This window comes from Hyposmocoma kahamanoa, unplaced genomic scaffold, assembly GCF_003589595.1.
Source record: "Hyposmocoma kahamanoa isolate Upper Pololo Valley unplaced genomic scaffold, ASM358959v1 138, whole genome shotgun sequence".
NCBI lineage: Eukaryota > Metazoa > Arthropoda > Insecta > Lepidoptera > Cosmopterigidae > Hyposmocoma > Hyposmocoma kahamanoa.
Window position 1 is genome coordinate 1290735 of NW_020653492.1, and position 20696 is coordinate 1311430.

Here is a 20696-nt window from a genome sequence, read left to right on the forward strand (position 1 = left end):
TCAGTACAAATCGGCAATTTCATACTTTAACCCCTATTATTAGGTTCCTAAGGTCAACAAGCTTATAGAAATCGAAAGACTTGTTTGATTTCATGATTTTCAAACACATCTTCGACTTAATTGTAAACATTCCATACCAGGAGCACCGTCACTTCCAGCAGGACCAGGTGTGCCTCTTTCTCCTTTCTCTCCAGCCGCTCCAGTCAAACCCCTAGGTCCTGCTAAGCCCATTGCACCCATTGGACCAGGGTGTCCTTTACTACCTTGTGGACCTTCCGGACCCTGTATAAATCAAACGTTAATTTTAATACCGTTATTGCTTAAATACCTTTTTATCTCACATGTATATGTTTTGAAAATAATGTTATACCGGAGGACCATCTGGACCCTGCGCACCAGTGTCGCCTTTTTCTCCAGCAATTCCAGGTGCACCTGGTAATCCTCTTTCGCCAGTAAATCCTCTTTCTCCTCGCGCTCCTTGAGGCCCGGGAGAACCTGGGGGTCCTGACATACCTGGTTCGCCTTCTTTACCTGGAGATCCAGGCAAACCGGCTGCTCCCGGCAAACCCTGTTGAAAATTAAATTTTAACGTGAGAAATATATTTTTAGAGCGTAAAACTTATAATAACCAAAAATGTTTTCGTACCGGGAATCCAGTGGGCCCGGCTGGACCAGTAGGCCCTCTTTCGCCAGCAGCACCTTGCGGACCTTGAGGCCCTTGGATTCCAGGACCGCCATCGCGGCCTGCATCACCTTTAGGGCCTTGAGAACCGGCGACACCTGGATCACCGTCTCTACCAGGTTCACCCTATGCAAAGAACATGTAACTTATTCTGCTTAGTAACAAACATAATATTTTGGTTCAATTACGATATTCAGTAGTACTCTTACTTGCAAACCACGCTCTCCGGGACTTCCTGGCAGACCTGGTGCTCCTTGTAATCCCTGAGGTCCTTGTTCTCCAGGTCTACCATCCGCTCCAGGAATTCCTCTTTCGCCAGCGGGTCCAGTTTTCCCAGCAATGCCAGGTCTTCCAATACCTCCTCTAGGACCTTGCAAACCTTGTGGACCGGGACGACCAGGATCACCAGCGCTTCCTTTAGATCCAGCTAAACCCACTGCTCCTCTTTCTCCTGGTTGCCCTTTAAGTCCCATGGGTCCATCTGAACCAGGTAAACCTCTCATTCCCTGTTGTCCTCTCTCGCCTTGAGGTCCGACGTTGCCAGCAGGTCCTCTTAGACCTCGTTTGCCGCGTTTTCCTTCGGGTCCGACTGCTCCAGGCAATCCACGAGGTCCTGAACCGCCCGACTCCCCTCGAGGACCCGCATCTCCCTTAGAACCCCTTTCCCCAGGTTGACCCTTTAAACAGTTATTAATGGCATTATTTATTACTTGTAAAGCCAGTATAAAAAACACTAATATTACAAATAGTTCGTAAAATTTACAAGAAAAATTTCATTTGATACTTACTGGTGTTCCTTTAGGTCCCGATATACCAGGTTCACCAGCTACACCAGGCATTCCTCTCGGTCCAGGAAATCCTTGTGGCCCAGTAGCGCCAGCCTGACCGTGTGCTCCTTTTTCTCCAGGTGTACCATCACGACCAGGCAATCCTGGAGCTCCAACTTCGCCTGGTTGTCCTGGACGACCTGATTCTCCACGAGGACCTTGTAAACCTTGACTGCCTTTAGGTCCTACTGGTCCCTGCTCACCCTTGATTCCCGGAGATCCTGGAAATCCTGGCGATCCTAGTTTCCCAGGGTTTCCCTAGAAAAATTCGATAATATTTTACCGTCTCATAAATACAATATTCACCATAAAATCAAACACAAAAACTATGCATACCACTGGACCGGGCGGACCAACTGCGCCGTCAGCTCCTCGCATACCAGGTGGTCCCGGAGAACCTTCACGACCACGTTCACCTCGTGATCCAACTGGGCCCTGCGCATCGTTGAAAAAGAGTTTCATTCATTGTAAAAGGAGAAACAATATCGTTAACTAAATACTCAAATTCTATTATAATACTTACAATGGGTCCATGAGGCCCCATCGGTCCAATCAATCCCGGAGGCCCTTTTTCACCTTGAGGTCCAGGTTCACCTTTAGCACCATCTTTCCCATCGAACCCGCGATGGCCTTTCAGACCTTGTATACCAGGCACGCCTGGAGCACCTCGTGGTCCTGGTTGGCCTATAGCGCCTGCTGGTCCTGGTTCTCCATCTTCACCAGGTGAACCCTGCTCATGATAAATTTACGACATAATTACTAGTGATGCACATTAAATCACAGTAAGGCAGTATCATCCAATATCTCTTAAGACATTCTCACATCTTTTCCGGGTGGCCCCATGGGGCCTCTTTCTCCTTGTGGACCCATCGGGCCAGGCATACCAGGCTCTCCGGGCTCTCCTCTTGGTCCTTGGAAACCTTGCGGTCCCGGTGGTCCTTGTGGTCCTATAATAGAAAGGTCAATAGTCAGATTGCAATGTCACATTCAGTTAGTATCGACCATGTCAATTATGGAAACTCCAGGTCTTAAAATTTCGATCAACTGATCTGCACAGCTCTAATCTGACATTAGACCATGATAATGTTGCTATAAAATATCGGTTTCTTTTCCAAAAGCTGTAAATGGGAAGTCGATGCCGAGGTCCTGGTACTTATTACACTTTATTCTTTCCGCTAGCTCAACTGCGGAACCAACCCTCTTGCTGGTTGCTGGAGATGGGAAGAGGCAAGTGTGTCGGCACACGTGTCATCTCACACCAGTGCCCTGCCCATACTCCAAGGGATGAGAGTCATTCCGTCCGGGCGTTTGCCATCAAGTAGCGACATGCCGCTTGCCTCGAGTACAGCGGGCGCTTTAACCGTGTCTAGAGCCCGGCAGATGATGTCGAAGAGCCGCTGGTAGGAGCCGGCGCTCAGCTGGCAGAAAAGACTGTGGTGAGCCAGGGCACTTACGTCTTTGTCGCAAGTAGTAAACTGGGGCGCATGCTGCGCTTCATATAAACGAAATAACGAAATGAGAGATGACATGTCTATGAATAACCTTTAATGAAGTTTATTTTTATTTCAAATTTGGGTTTACACTTTGGGTCCTTTAATATGACTACACCTTTCTGTTTCAACCAGAATAAGTGCACGTACAAAATAATTTGTTTACAACACAAGTAAAAAAAATTTCAAGGGGGAATTATCCCTAATCATATCAAGCAAGAAACAGAGTTTTCACTTTGGCTTAAAACCATCTATTTTGAAACTTACCCGAAAGTATTCATGAAACCACGGTTTTATCTAGGTATCGTATCGTGTAAACTGCAGATGCTATAATCACATACTCACTGTCACTTTTCATGTAAACGATATCGATACCTCCCACGTAAATTGTTGTAAATCTAAATATTTTTTTTTTGCTTTGACTTTTTTGACATAAATATATCCTTTTTTACGTATATTATAGGTTCCATATTTAAAAGTAAATAAACTACTTAGTTTTATACTTATTTTTAACCGACTTCAAAAAAGGAGGAGGTTCTCAATTCGACTGTAAGTTCTTTTTTTTGTATGTATGTGACGCGATAACTCCGGTATTTGTGAACCGATTTTCATTATACTTTTTTGTTGGAAAGGGGGTGGAATAAAATGGGACCACTACTTCCATAGTGGTCCCATTTTATTTTGAAGAAAATCATCCACCTCTAAGGGTGGCTGTTCACTCACGAAGATTCATTTTTATAAATAGCGCCTAACTTTAATTTAGAAGCAATTATTTTAATGGTTGATTTTGTTATTTCTCCAATTCAAGGCGTTTTTCTCTCAATATACTTTGAGTAGTGAGAACCGATTTTTATTATCTCCAGTGTCAAGTCCTGTATAGTGGCGAACTAGGGGATATTTCAATAAAACTTAGCAAATAGACGTAATTCCACGTACTTTTGAGGTCGGTTTTTTAGTACTCTGTACTGAGATTATTAAATATGGAACCTATACAAAAAGAATATATTTTTTAAGTTAAAAACCAAAAAATGGCATTTTGATTTACAACAACTTACATGGGAGGTATCGACATATTTTTTATTTATTTTATTACACGGAATGCACAGATTAGCGTAGCACCCTCTGAACCTGGTATAATTGACTAAATTCACAAGACTATACCTTGTAATCCTCTAATTCCAGGAGCGCCAACTGACGCTTGCAAGTACTGGTATGGATCGAATGCAGGCCCTTTGTCGCCGCCTGCTGTTGCTGCCAGCTGGGCTAGGTAAGCGTTTATCTGATGAAAACATAATTTGATGTAGACAGTGAATGTTTCCTCACTAAAAAATATATAAGTATATTATTATATTGTGAGAAGTGACTGGACGACACGCCCGTCCATAACAGTTGCAGTGTCACTCAAAGATTTAAATCACAACTATCACCGCGCCCTCATCCACCCTGTCACCCTGAGATATAAGTTGATAAGTTTAGTTTTATATTATTGACAAGTTAAATGTGTCAGGGCCATGTTTGGTGTGGGCCAGCGAGAAAGCTGTGTACCCTATTTTAGAAAACTAAAGATTTTAACCCTACCATCTATGTATATTTACGAGGCCTGTGTTTATATAAAACAAAATGCAGGCAACTTTAATCTAGTGAACACCAGATATCCCAGGAAAACAAGGAACAAAATAGAAATACGGCCAAAACAACGTGGCACCTAAATTATTTAATAAAATACCAGATGCAGTTAAAGAACTAAACTGTAGGCAATTTAAAATAAAATTACATAATTTGTTAGTTACACAATGCTACTACAATATAAATGATTTTTTAATTGATAACATAAAATGTAAAATTTAACCACTGTGCGTGATTGAAATAAGAATTGTGTAAAATATTCGCATGCCAAGTTTTGGTGAAATGTACGATCTAATAATAATATACTATAACACCATTGTAAACTACATTTTTCAGCGAATAAATATCTTGTATTTTTGTATTCTTGTAAATTTAGTGTTCGTGTGATCAAATTTCCCTAATTTCTATCCTTCAAAGAATTTTTGTTTCTAATTCCTTTAGTCGTCTATATAGTTTCTTACTCTTTGTGAAAAATTGAAATTAAAATTTATACTTTTATTGTTTAGTATCTTTTTATTTATCGTACTAACGTCAGGCACTGGACCAGAAACACCAGGTACGCCAGGAACTCCAGAAACGCCATTGACTCCAGGAGCGCCAGGTGGACCTGGAGGGCCTTCCTCCCCTTGAGCACCAGGCACACCACGTGATCCAGGTCTTTGTGATGCTGTTCCAGTAGAATACGGGGGTCTAGGACCACCTATTAAAAATTATCAACATTTAGTATTACGTACTGTTATACATTTCCTTTTACACTTAAGATTTAATTTCAACTGCATGCTACTTACAATAAAGCCTCCTAAAGTGTAAAGCATAGCTATAGTATATTCAGCGTGTTGGTGAATGGGCATTAGTATTAAAGTGTGCAGAAGGCCTCACATGTGACTTTATCTTATTTCTTGGGAATCAGATTACTATGCCCCTGTCCTGAATGAGTCCTAAAGATGTGCGCGAGTTTTAAGTGGTGATTTTCCCTACTAAACGAACAAATTTACTTCATTGGCCATTCTCAAACACATAAGTAAACAAAAATGGAAGTGTGAAATAGCTGCGCTTGTGTTGAATATTTTTTTATCATGCAGTTAATTATCCCACCCTACCTCTGCATAAAATTAAAAAAAAAATAAAAAATAACACAAGCGCAAGTATAAGTATAAGACTGCTTATACCACCACTAAAAATATACCCGACACGTGTTTCGCCTCTCCACGTGGCACCCTCAGGGGCTGTTGACTGCTGAACTCTCGGCCGAAGAGTCAGAGTTTTTGTCTTTTCTAATCAACTGTATGAAAAAATACTCAACACAAGCGCAGCTATTTTGCACGATTTAACCTTTACTGGGTTAGCAGAGTAGCAAATTAATTTACTTCGATTTTTTTTAAACAAGGACTACCGCAAAGTAATGACTGAATCTATTAATTATATAAGTAAACATTTAGTTTACGAAACAATAGTTTTTTTTCGATTGCAAAGGCTCCGAAGGCATGAACAAAATTTTTTTGCATTGATGAGTAGAATCATCCATGAAAATCAAGCAGACCTTTTCCAGCTACTCTTTTGTACATATAGAGCAGTTGTTGCTGAAACAGGTTTTTGACACCTCAGCGCGTGCTGATTTCATGTGTTAAAAAACGCGAAAAATGTACATCCTATTACCATCCTATTAAAGCTTTCTATTTTCTGTGGTATTGTTTGGTAGGTCAATGGGTATTGTAATAAAATATTATTTCAACGATTTTATGACATCTATTAACAGAAGAATCACTCTACATGAAAACAATCAATCTGTCTAGCTTAATTATTCTGAAATTTTTTCAAAGTTATATTTTAAAAACAACAGCTTAACTACTTTTTTGGCTTACTATCTGTTTATGGAATGTTTGTAAACTAATCCAACGTGCCTTTTAAGTCATGTCACAACTCGAACATCCGCAATTAATATCAGCATCGATGAATGCGGATGCTGATGCGGATGCCGATTCGCAACAACCCTGCCTGATATAGAGTATCTTTCACTACATATCAAAGACGGTTGTTCTACTTCCACATTCATTTAAAGTGAACTTTTGACCAAAGAAGATTGAAATATAAACAGACGCACGTCATAACAGTAAAATTCAAATTCAAATCGTGAAAAAAGCATGAACGACACTTTAAAAGCAAATAAAACTCTCATGACAAGCTTTAGTTTCTTTAAATAAACAAGCACTGGGTAACGAAGATCACTAGGCACGATCTCTAAACACACTACTACTACATACTATACAATTACAATTCAATTCGATCTGCTACTGATTTAAGAGGTTTGATTTAAGATTTAAGTTTCATTTACCTGCTTGTAGACAAGCGGGTAGTATGGAACAGTTGGTCCTCCCATTAAAGCATTGACAGAGAGTGCAGTTGTCACGTTTCCAGGTCTCGCCCTCTGACCAGGCTCGCCCGATGTCGAGGCATTTGTGTATTGGCGGAGCTATGAAATAATACCCAAAAACTAAACTGAGAAAATGATTAACACGAATTAGAGGTTTTTAGAGGTGTTATTTTAGAGCGGTTATGGCGCCTTCGTATTAAATGCTTTTAGAAATGCTGCAGTGAACTAATTGTTGATTCACTAATTGTAACTGCCAATTTGGCGCGCGCGTGTCGCGACAGTGGCGCTGTAACTACCGTTCTAAATATTGTACGAAAAGTAGTAGAGGTGCGGCTGCAGCGTCACAGTGATGCAGTGCTTCTATAAGCGTCTAATTTGAAGGCACCTTTACAAGCTCTACAGTCACAAAAGTTTGAAAACCTTTAAACAGCAAACTTGAGCTCTTACAAAAAAGTGGGAACCTAGATACAATTACATTCGTAAAAAAGTGCCATTGCTAGGTTTTGTTTTATGATACTAAGTGACAGGACAAACAAATCGTGCGCCTGATGGTGAGCGTCACGCTTGTCCATAACAGTTTCAGTGCCGCTCAAAGGACACTGCCTCTCACCCTGACAAATCCGGAACGCAGTAATGCTCGCATTACTGCTGGGCGACAGAAATAGGTAAGGTGGCGGTACTACCCTGCATGAACTCTTTCATAAGGAGTCTACTGCTATGGTTGGTAATAACATATTATTGGATAGATAATTAATAGAAAACCAATAAGATACACATACATTTAACGTCCTTTTCCCGTCGAGGTAGGCAGACACCACAGCCTCTTACAACGATTCTGACACACATCTTTCGCCTCATTTATATGCAACAATACTTTCGCACACATCCATCAGTTACGGGCTCTCGTGACCTGGCTTTTCCCTAGAACGTTCTCAGTTTGAATGTGCAAGTTCGCCTTGATCGACCTTTACCAACCTGCCCACTCACGCTAGCTTCACACCTAAATCTGTTCCGTCAATCATCTGTTGCTTGTCTCTGCATGTCCGAATTACCGAATATCAACCTTATATATATTTACTCATGGGAATACTTAGAAGAACAACAAAAAAGGTTGAAGTAATAATAATAATAATAATATCTCGACCTGGCGCACGAGATCACCGACATGTGGGATGTGGCCTCCACTGAAATAATCCCAATTGTTTTGTCCGCAAATGGGTTAATTCCAGTCAGCCTTTCTAACAGCTTGAGGCGGTTGGATTTCTGTGGCGTGTCGCTGCCAGCACAAATGCAGAAGGCGGTCCTGCTCGATACGACACGTATTGTTCGCCGATTCTTGGACCTGAGTCCTTGACCCCGGCCGTCTGTGCCATTGCCGGGAAATACCGCCTCTCCCATTTAAAAATTCAAAATTAATCTTTTAGGCCTTGGGAGAGGCGAGAGTTTAAAATAAATACAATAATAATAATAATAATAATAACGCACACTCTTTGTTTTATTAATTATTTTGTCTTGGATACAAGTTCTTTGAGCCATGTCTTCGTTTAATTATGTTTCTGTAAATATGGCCGCTACAAAGAGGGTAGGCAATTTGAAGGCGGCGTGTTTGGATTGATTCGGGATTCCTTAGAACGGGCCGATACGGGTATTTTTGATTCGAGATTCGTATAATTTCGCGTTTTAATCTTCGATTACGGCACAATAGCACTATCCTATTCCACTTTTCCAAAACTGCCTCGGTGGCCAAACGGTTACCATGCCGGACTGCCACGCAGAGGTCCCAGGTTCGATTCCCGGGCCGGGAGAAATATTTGTATGGGCCTACATTTATTTCTCTCGTGAGTTTGGGTGTAATTTGTGGTTGTCTATGTGTGTGTCCATGGCATCCGCGACACAGGGTTTCCCTAGTGCGGGGCTATGTTGAGTGTGTGCGTTATTATTATTATTATTATTACTTTAAACTAGATTTCACAAAATAATTAAAAGTCAAAATAAAAACGACACCTATCCCTCCAAAAGGCCCAGAGCGAATCCCAACGTACACTCTCATAGCCCCGCACTAGGGAAACCCTGTATTGCGAATGTTATGGACACACTCAGACAACCACAAATTACACCCAAACTCACGAGAGAAATAAATGTAGGCCAAATAAATATACCACCCGGTCCGAGAAACGTACCCAGGACCTCTGCGTGGCAGTCCAGCATGGTAAACGTTCGGACACGGAGACAATTATGATAATAATATTTATATGAACCACTATGAATGAATAATATTCGTGTGTGGCCACACGTACTAGAATGTTGAATTTGAAAAAAAGAATGACTTCAATCATTGACTTACAATTATATGAACATCGGGTCCGCGCTAAAAAGTGTCCGAACTTATAGGGCGTTAAAATCGTATACAGAGCGTCATTCACGCTTTAGTCTTCGTTTGTTCGACTGACAGCGAAGCAAGCAAAATTAGACAGTACTGCGATGACATTACAATTTAAATTCAACGTTTTAGCTTTTTCATATTCCTTTACATGTCACTACGTTTAAATAGGTTAACTCGGGACATTTTTTCGTGGTTTTTATATTAGACCCGTCGTCCATGTATGTGTAAGTCAATGACTTCAATAGTCTTTTGACTTCGATTAAACGTTCAGGTGTATGTGGCCAGCGGTCCACAACCTTTTTTTAGCGCTCCTTTAAATGTCCATAAGTATATATTATATAAACTTGTAAGCTACCGAAATTTATAACAATTAAGTAACATGCAAACACTTACGGCGTGTCGGAGGCGGTGGTGGTAGTCGCGGATTATCTGAAAAAGGGTAAGAATTTAGAAATTGATTCCTATGTCATATCGTCCCGCTGGACACAAAAGGACATAAATCGAAACTGTAACAAAAATATGTTATTTACACACGCAGTATATGAAATTCGGAAATAAACTGGGTAAACATTTTTCGTCTAAGTGTAGGATTATTTGTTAATTACTGATTAGGTAAGTTATGAAAATAATTATTGAGTACATTTTACTTACTTGTAGTCGAAGATTGAGCAAAGTCTACAGCTGCTAGAACGGCTGCAAAGCAAAATCATTGTTATCATCTATCACATCTTACGTTGTTATCAGGCATCGGAATAGGTAGAGTTTTTTTAATTAAACTTCGGGGAACATATACAGAAAATGAAGACTGCCTTACGACTATATTTTTTAGGTCCTGGACCTTTTCGGGATTCAAGAAATCACTTAAGTGCATTAAAAATTGACGTAATTGAGGACAGGCAGGTACACTATATTTACCTTAACTTTGCGACGCACAGTGGGTCGGACTTTGGATTTTTTTCACGATACCTCTCTAAAAAATGCCAATCCTTTTGCTTTAATTAAATATTTTCATAGGTTTTCGCGATTGTTACACATAGCAAATGAAACTATTTTTCCGGATTTAAATCGCGTATATTTGTTTTTTCAAACAAACCGACGATTCGGGCCCTTTACAGGTCCCATGGTCATAGTCAACCGAAACGTCGGTTTGTTTGAAAAAACAAATATACGCGATTTAAATCCGAAAAAATAGTTTCATTTCCTATAAATATTTTCATATCACATTTTGCCATAAATCTAATAGTTTAGTAGGAAAAAAATATAAATGTGTATCTTTTGAAAGGGTCCATGCCTTTAATGCCCCATTGTTACAAAGTCTTAGTCCATCCAGTCTTGGAATCACTAGTTTATTAAGACGTATTATTAGGTTTAGTGTTCAAATCTATAAAAGATAGGTCTAATAACACGTCTGTAGTGATTCCAAGACTGGATCGACTAAGACTTTGTAACGATGAGGCACTAAAGGTGTGGTCCCATACAAAAAATACACTTTTTTTTCCTACTAAACTAGTAGATTTATGGCAAAATGTGATATGACAATATTTAATTAGGACAATAGGATCTCTCAATTGGCATTTTTTTAGAGATTTATATTAAAAAAAATACAATGTCCGCAATATCGCTGATTCGACCCACCGTGTCGCAACGTTAAGATAGATACCTGCCTGTTCCCAAATAAGTCAATTTTTAATGTACATACTTAAATGATTTCCCGAATTCCGAACAGGTCCAGGACCTAAAAAATTTTGTCATAAGGCAATCTCCATTTTCTGTCTATGTTCCTCGAAGTTTAGGTAAAAAAACTCTATCGATTCCGATCCCTGGTTATTATTGAAGACAATCTCCAGAAGGTAAATGCATACCATTTTCGTCTTCATCGAAAGGGTTGTAATCGTCGTAGCTATCGGGGTCCTGCGCCTGCGGCTGTTCGACGTCGCGTTCCAGCTCCTTGGACGCTGCGGGCAGTAGTAGCAGCGCCACGCACGCACCCGCCAAGCGCCACGATACGCCTGCGCAAGAGTTAAAAATAGACAAACTATTATTACTAATTACAGGTTACTTATCACTTTATGATTTTTATTGTTCTGTACATATTTTAGAGCTATTTTTATAGTTGATGACAAGCGGCAGTTGACAGCTTTAAATGCAGCAAAGACAACAAAAACCACTTGGCAGTCATTCCGTGATCATGGAGAGTAAAAACGCTCTGAAAAGCCTGGACAAGAATAAAAAGTCAAGAAGAAATCGTTAAAATCTACAAATGACCCATGAATATATTATCGACTTCACCTTATCCCGAAGTATCACAAGGATGATACTAGTTTGTTTTTAGTACTTATAAAATATTTTTTTCATAGATATAGTTTACATATTATATCGACATAACTGCCGTCGTTAGTTGAAAAGGCGCTTGTGACAAAAACTCAAAATCGAGAAAATAATGTTTAAAGAAATGAAATAAAAAAATATCTACTTTTCTCTTGCGGCAACTTCATACAAAAACACAGACAGATAGATCTGCCTTTTTTACTGATCAGGGCAGTATACATAAAATTTTTTTTTTAATGTCACATGTGCCCTTTCATTTAACAGCAGTATGGATACATCATCGACTTCAAACGTTCCATTGAATCAAACGACATTGATTACTTCTGCATGAAATGGTCATTATACTAAATTGGGGCGCGTCCTACATATGTATTAGTTCCTCTGTATTATAATGTCCCACTAACCCTCTGTTGTCATCGCCACACATAGTGGTCACAGAACGTTGCATCTTGTCACTTGTGACAATCCTAATTTAGCAATGAACACGCCCATTCTGTTGTAGGCAGTTGAAAGATCGTAAATTACCCATTATACTCATGTAAATGTCACCAAGTTCGAAATCAATTAATTACCTATAAATACACAAAGGGCTCACATATATTACATACTTAAATACTACCTTGAATGGATGTAGTAGCTAGCAACCTTACTCTAAATTTTAACCGCGGAGGCGTTCAAGGCGCGAGAATTTTTGTAATGTACGGGTTCATATAAACTCGTACATTACAAACATTCCCACGCCCGGATCGCTTCCGCGGCGGCCTCTGTATGGCCTGAGCATTAAGCATATCAAATAATGAGACATATAAAAAAAACAAATAATTTTATATATTTATTTATAGTTTTATTTTATGCATTCACCTTACTATAGCTTTTACATGTATTAGTGAATGAATGAATGAAATATTCTTTATTGCACATTAAAATTGCAATGACAATACAGAACAGAAATGTAAGTATCACAGTGTAATGTACAACAGGCGTAGTGTATCAAAGTTACTTAATATTCATATACAATGCATTCGTATGCATATATTTGATATAATAAATTTATCCGTGTATTTAATGAGTATGTAGCATTCAATTTCTTGTTGGAAGAAATCCCTTTATTTGATAAGCTCGGCTTTATACAGACAGACTGCAGCAAGTTAAAAATAAATTTGAAAAAAACATGTGTGTAGATAGCAAACAGCTTATACCTAAGTAATGAATGAAAAACAACTTTAACTTCCTCTGTGGCCGAACGGTTACCATGCTGGACTGCCACACAGAGGTCCTGAGTTCGATGCCAGGGCTAGGAGAAATACTTGTATGGCCGACCAATCCCAGTAACCGCCACATCTGTCTGCATAGAGTTGACAGTGACAATTGGCACTACAATTACCGTACGGCGCAGTGTGAACGAACCATCATTTCGGCAATTGCCTTAACACTTTCGCTCTGATTTCGAAATGATTGAACTCATATTTGTGTTTGATAGGCTTATTAATGGGCGTAGGGTCAATGAAAAGGTTAAAATATTAGAACCCAATGTGGAATCTATTTACGGATAGGACTACCCCAATATCTCCTTGTCTTCTGAATGGTGCCTTCGTAAGTAAGTTTCGGGAACCTATCTGCCGTACGTCGGATTATGGTAAATGTGCATGAACTGATCATGTGATAGGTCAAATAAGTGTTAAAAGATCGTCCTATCAGGCCGGGCGTTAGGAATTTCGTGCTTTAATAATATGAATGGGTGAAAATATTGGAAACGTGTCACACACTCACACCAATTGCCCGGTCAAACCAAAACATAAAGGATGATTTTTTTTTAAATATTTTTTTAACGGAATGTTATTCTCACAGTAAGGGCGCGTGTACACGCTAAGAAATTCGACGTGTCTGCTACAGAAAAGATGAGAGTGGTCTTGTACACGATAAGAACTTTGTCGGATCTAAAACATGTCGTGTCTGTAGCTGACGAGAAAATGATGAATACGTACACGATATCGTATCGTATGCTTTCTGACAGACGTGTGTATTGTAAAATTTGTCAGTGCATTACGTGTCGAAAAACCCTTTACTATTACTTTTTTACATTAAAAATTTAAGGACGAATTTGATTGGCGTTTTCGGGCTCTGCCATAAAATTGTGTCTAAAGCTCTTACTAGGTTTCGTTACGGGGCAGCCGTCCTGTACTATGTGTACCAGAGCCACGGAATTCATTCCGGGGCACTACCCGAAACGCCCTAATCAGAACCAATTTAGAAAAGTACATTTCCCACATTTGTCCTACCGGGCATCGAATCCGGGACCTCTGCATCTAGCACCCACAATGAAGACAGTTGAGCCACCGACGTCGTCAAATGAAATTATTTTATTCTTGGGTCTAAAAAAATACTTCGTTTTTCAAACTATACACCGTTTCAGACTACAGATTCAATGGACACACCTGGCTAACGGAAATACCGTTTTTAATAAATTTTTCCTTATAATCGTTAAACAAAGATCAAACAATTAGAAAAAATTCACTTCGATCCGGTTGGATTCGAACCAACGTCTCCCAGCAAACCGCGCCAATGCTATGCCAACTAAGCCACGGAACGAACCTACGATCCTGACGAATTCTTCCATGTTTTCGATGCAGATCTTTGTTTTGGTTTTTAACGACTTTTTGCCGTAGCGCCATCTGTGAGAAATCTATACAAGTTTTTCTTAAGTGTGTTGCCTTTTTAGGCTCTAGGTTTTAAAAACATATTATAAATATTCAATTCCACAGAAAATTACGAGTTATTAAGCTTGTTTAATTTTGGAACTACTCGTATATAATTGAACGGTAAACAAACAAACCGCGACTTCAGTAAACAAAGAAAAAAACATAGAAATAGTCAAAGTGCATAAATTTCTAGGACTACACATCGACAGTGTCTTGTATTGTATATGTCTTGGGAGAGTCACTCTATACACGTGTGTAATAAATTGTATAAATTCTCATTTGATCTCTACAGACTTTCCAAAACCAACAATCGTCATAGTGTAATGTTGCCACGGTTTTGTGGAAGCGACTCTACGGTACGGAGTAATTTTCTGGGGAAACGCTTCGTATAGGGAAATCGTTTTACGAGCTCAAAAGCGATGCACGATCTATTTGCGGCCTTAGATCAACTGACAGCTGTCGACCATTCTCTAAAAGGTTAAAAGTGCTAACGTTCCCAAGTTTGTACATACTGGAATCATGTACATTTCTATAATCTAACCCCGAACTTTACAGGGAAAAACAGTCGTTCCGGGATTTAATCTACGCCCTACAAATCCTCAAATGTTTACTACTGGTACCATGTCTTGTAAAACAGTTCTGAAGAAAAAAAGCGGCCTTAACATGGTACCTAAACTCTACAACAAACTGCCACAAAGGTTAAAAATCCTATCCTTGGATATGTTCAGGAGGGAATTGTCAAGGCTATTGATTAAAAAATGCTATTACACGGTTGATGAATATTTGAATGACAATATAGTGTGAATTATAGTATATATGAATATTACATAATAGAATTAATTTGAAATTTGTTTTGACATTGTATAGATTTATTAGTTGACATTGTACTGTATAATTTAATAGTTCATAAATTAAGATTAGGTTGGACATAAATTTTCGTATGCCTCTGTAAGAGGTGCATCATAGCTGTGCTAAATAAGACTGTACAGTGTACACCCTATCATGTTATGACCTATGATGATGAATAAATATATTGATTGATTGATTGATTGATCTGATCGATAGAGATTTGTTTTTAGATTTTTTATTTTCTAGAGTTTGGTTAATTAATATGCAAGATAGGACTTAACTTCTTTTGAATCCAGCGCGCTTGCTAGATTGTCATTTTGAAAATAAACAGTGTAAAATAAATTATTAAAAAAACAAAAAAATATCTTCTCGCTAAAGTCCTAGTAGAGTAGTTAAATATATAACTTCATACATAATGTAATAGGAAATTCAACCCGAGAACTATAACTTTTTTATTTAAAAAAATTGGTCTCAATAGTTTGCTCATCGGCTTTTTCTTGGAATTAATCTATCTGCCAAGTTTCATTGTAATCGATTAACGGATAGTGCGCGAAACCGGATTCATGCCCTTGTTTGCTGCCCTTAGAGGTGGAACTCTTTCTTCAAATTATTTGGGAACAACAATGAGGTACCCTCTCTCCTACCGTAATGTCAAGTAATCACCTAGCATACACGCAAAAACAACAGTCCAATTCAGAACCTCCTCCATTTTTTAAAGTCGCTTAAAAATACGATGTCGATCAACTGCTACTTGACACAGTTCCTTAGAAATTTAATTGTTTTGTTCATTCACACGTGTCGATCGTCAAAAAATCGACCAAATCTGTAAGCACCTTTAGGATCTCTGAAAATCGGGTTGTGTCACACAAATCGGGGCACTTTTAAAACATCCTGAATAGAGGAAGAAGTTCATAATTGTCAACTATAATTGTCATGCATGATACATGTAAATAATCAACGGCCGCAGCCTAATACGACGTTATTCAGTTAACATTATCATATAAGTACGACTTCTTTTTATCTTTTGTCTAAGTATTTCATATTTCTTTTACAGTTGGTACTGACCCAAATATACTATTATTTATATTACTTAATTATACTAACTAATTATTGTGTAGAGCATTGTATCTTCTTTTTCTTCCCATCCTTATCGCACGCTATATGGGGTCGCCACAACATGTATTTTTCTTCCACTCCCTTATCAGCTGTCACCTACACCCTCACCCTTCCAAACCGGAACGCAGTAAAACTCACATTACTGCTTGGCGGCAGAAATAGGTAAGGTAGGTGTTTTCATAAATAAATTAATTGTGAAATAAACCAATTTTTGTTTCCTCAAATTTGTATGTATGTAAATAAACACCGTGTTGTATGTATCTCCCGCAATTCATGAACGAATTGACTAAAGTAATGCATAACTAACGTATTCAATTCGAGTTTCTGCTCTACATGTTTTAAACCAGTCCGTGATTTTAATCATGAGATTCCGAGGCGGTGACTCGACGGAAAATAGTTTTCGTTATGATGATTAAGAATAACGCACTGATTCGAAACATTTTGAGCGAAAATTCGACATAAATTTTTATACTGCTTATTATACTACCACATTTAATAGACCCTAACTCACACTTAGGGAGGTGTAATAATAAATAATAATAATTCATTTATGACTATGGACGCAAAGATCGAACATACAGAAAATCTTTTCGTCGACCCGGTGAGACTTGAAACCACGTCCATGCTGCACCGTAGCATTGCTCTAACCAACTGAGCCACGTGTCCAATTACCGAGTCGTCGAAATTCCCCTATGTGTTTTTGTTAAGATCTTTATACTGACTTTTCGGCATTTGTCACCGCTAGTGACATCTAGTGAGAGATTTTTGAACAACCTTCTCTCCGCGTCAGTGGCTCAGATGGTTAGAGTAACGCTAGAGAACACAAAAGTAAGAGAATAAGAGAATGGACACTTTCCGCCCCTCCCTCTAGGGAGGGGCGGAAAGTGTCCATTCTTCTTCTTCATTTAGATACCGCACCACGCGCCGTTTGGCGGTCACATTGACTGAACGACAACAAGGCTGTCGGCGAGCCGTTTTCGCGTCAAGACGGCTTTGATATTTGAATATAGTTTTCATTCATTCGTCACGAAACTTGTACGTTAATATGTAACATCATTGTACGTTACTGTTTGTAATGGTCGTGAATTGTGCTGTGTACGGCTGTTTATTATCATCTAAACGGGATAAAGAGGGGAGTTTCTCCCGTTTTCCGGAAGATGAAACTGATGACAAAATCTTATGTCTGAGACTCAATCAGTTATTGTTTTCTTCGTTTATTTAGTGCAGAGTAACATATAATACAGATTTATTATGTCAATATAATGAGACGCCATAACTTCGTGAGTTAGTAGACAAAGGTTCTTGAATTTTCAATTTGTATTGCCGATAAATATTACGTAGGAATATACCTAATTATTAACTAGGTAATGATAAACTTGGACACGCAATTTCAAGTACCCTGGTTATTTAAAACCCGTCCAAAATACAATCTTTTAAGTGCTGTTAATATAATTTTAAAATAAATCTTCAATATTATTCTAGTTAGTGAATTAATGAAAAATATAATATTATATCGATATAAATACCTAACGAACATGTATAATTATTAGGATTCTTTCTGTTACTTCATGCACACATTTGCGCGTGTGCAGACAGCGCCTTGCTGTATGTAGTAGTCGTAGGTAAATAACTTTCGACTGTTGTAGGAGCGTCCGGGGTGCAATGCTACGGTGCAGCATGGACGTGAGTTCAGGTTCCGCCGGGTCGACGAGAAAAAATATTTCTGAAGGTTCGATCTTTGTTTTTTCGTCATAACCTTATCGAAACTAGTGAAGTTATTTCACAATAAAATCTCAATAAATGATTAATTTATTTATGAAAACATAGGTCATTATAGAAGCTGACATATACAAAATAAGTATAGTTTCACTGTGTCCAGCTAAACATTACGCAAACAAATATTGAAGGTATATTATACATACATTCACTCACATGCACTCCGCTGTCAAACTAAACCAGCTGTAACATGTTTCTTTTTCAATAATATTATTACAAGGGCACACATGGATTTAATAAGTCGGCCAGAATTTAAACGCGACGATAGTTACATGGGTAAATTTTAACGGTAACTAGATGTCAAAATAGTATCGTAATGAGAAAAACGTCAATATACTAAATATCAAAAATTAGACAATGAAGTTGAGATTTATCATTTAAAAATAATAAATAATTGTTTTAAAATAAATATAAAGCTTTGCCATCTTCTTAAATAATAATTCTTTATAAGATACGAATTTGAGAAAGTAAGACATATGGAGCTTAAAGTTATCTATTTAAAAACAGTTAAAACAGCGTCTGACAAATCGGAACCTATCCGAACGATGCATAGCTGAAAAATTATTAAACAATTTCAATTCTTAAAGTAATAATGCATCCAAACTAATATCCTAGATAAGATTTTTTTTAATTTTTTAGAAACAAAATAAAATAAGAAAGTTTTGCCATCTCAACTGAACTAAATAGAAAACGTATAGTATTCGATGTTACTTTTTCAAATGGCTTTATTTCCGTTTGTAAACAATAAACTCTGAAATAAAGCCAGTGTCCCTACCGCTCGACCCAAGAAAAATTTGAATTCGAGCTGAGGTAGTATCAACTCTTAAGTAAAAGATACTAACCTAACCTAACTTTAAGCATTCCCAAAATTGAAATTTATGAAAAATATACATAAAAATAAAATTAACTAAATCATCGCCTTGCTTAGCAGTAAGAAAATTAGAGTTTTTTTTATTTATCTGAAATTGATGGACTCACCCATTATACGCAGAGAATGGTAGTGCTAGGGGTAGCGCGGCGGCGCCGCGACTAGCGCCTGCACCCGTGGGATACCAATAAATATGCGTGTGCGCATGACCCCGCACGCGCCTGTTGCTATACAGGGCTGGTCAACGATATTGCTGCCGGTATGGTATATAGACTCGCTAAAATTGTAGCTATAAAATTATTTACTTATATATTTCGGAAAGGCTTCCGATATATAGTGATTTCAACATCAAAGCCCAAATCCGCTATTGGCTGCGTCTAGCATCTGTTATATTGGTGAAAAGTCATTAGAAGTTTCGGTCAATTCTAATACGTCCAGTATTACGTGCGGATCTTCTTAGAAGTGTCCCATTCGAGATATATTTTTTGCCTGATCCTGCCCTAACAGTTGCAGTGAAACAGAGTTTTAAATCGCAAAGATCTAAGGGGAATTGCCACTGCGCCCTGAGACTTAAGTAGACAAGTCCCATGTGCCTGTAATTTCACCAGCACCCTTAACCCTTCAAAGCCGGAACACAGTATTGAAGTAACACTACCGCTTGGCAGCAGTAATAGGTAAGATGGCAGTACTTCCCTGGATGAACTCTTTCACAAGGAGCTCTATAGCTACTTTATGTATCTCGAGCTCTTCGTCATTAATTAACTATGGCAGCAGTAGAGGTCACTTTGAGAGTGGTGAGAGTTCATCCAGGGAAGTGCGGCCACCATACCTGTTTCTACCGCCTAACAGTAAAGTGAACACTACTGCGTTCCGGTTTTGAGGATAGGGTACTGGTAAAACTACAGGCATCAGGGACTTGTCAACTTCATGTCTTAGGGTCGTATTCCAGAACTCTACTCAATACTCAAGTCAGGACTTGAGTATTGCAGTGAGCACTGAAAATCATCACTCAAGTCCTTGCCATTAGGGTCGTATTTCCAGTGCTTGAAATCATACTCAAGTCTGCTCAAATCGTGACTTGAGCATTGAGTAGAGTTCTGGAATACAACCCCGAGTGTGACGTGCGCAGCGGCAATGTCTCAAGTGTTTGGCGATTTAAAGCGCTAAATGACACTGTAACTGTTATGGATAGGCGTATCGCTTACCACCAGGCGCATTACGCGATAACTCCGGCCGGCCGGCATTTGTGAACCGATTCGGATAATTCTTTTTTTGATGGAAAAAGGGTACCTCCGTATTGGTTCCATTTAAACTTGGAGAAAATATTCCACCTTTAATGGTGGCAAATTAGTGGATAAATCCGGTTTCGCACACATTTTTTTAACAGATTGCAATAAAATTTGGCAAATAGGTGTAATTCCAATAAAAAAACGATGAGCAACTATAAGTCGGTTTTTTTAATATAAAATCAGGTTTTGATATAGAATAAAACCAAAAGACTTACGTAAGGTTTTAGTATCATTCTTGCCTTGAGATGGATTTGTATGTATACATGTATGTGTAAACACTTTCTTGTACAACAAAAATAAATTTTTAACAAAGCAATAAAACGTTATTTACCTTTTAATGAAAGTTGGCTCCTGTGTCGGCAATAAAATCTAAATAAAAATAAAATCATGAA

At 38.5% G+C, this 20696-nt stretch overlaps 1 protein-coding gene across 1 annotated transcript; it reads right to left on the reverse strand.

Annotated features, from left to right (window-relative positions):
• Nucleotides 1-99: 99 nt before the first annotated feature.
• LOC113240395 (collagen alpha-1(II) chain-like) lies at nt 100-19169 on the reverse strand. The gene is made up of 15 exons (XM_026477684.1): nt 19126-19169; nt 11242-11388; nt 10031-10072; nt 9773-9808; nt 6958-7095; nt 5156-5325; nt 4161-4278; nt 2332-2456; nt 2033-2239; nt 1846-1944; nt 1471-1767; nt 892-1359; nt 647-808; nt 371-568; nt 100-282 (listed from the first exon to the last, which is right to left on the reverse strand). Exons 1-15 carry the CDS (start codon nt 19127-19129, stop codon nt 100-102), a joined length of 2394 nt encoding a protein of 797 aa, XP_026333469.1. The 5' UTR covers nt 19130-19169.
• Between the last annotated feature and the right edge of the window lie 1527 nt (nt 19170-20696).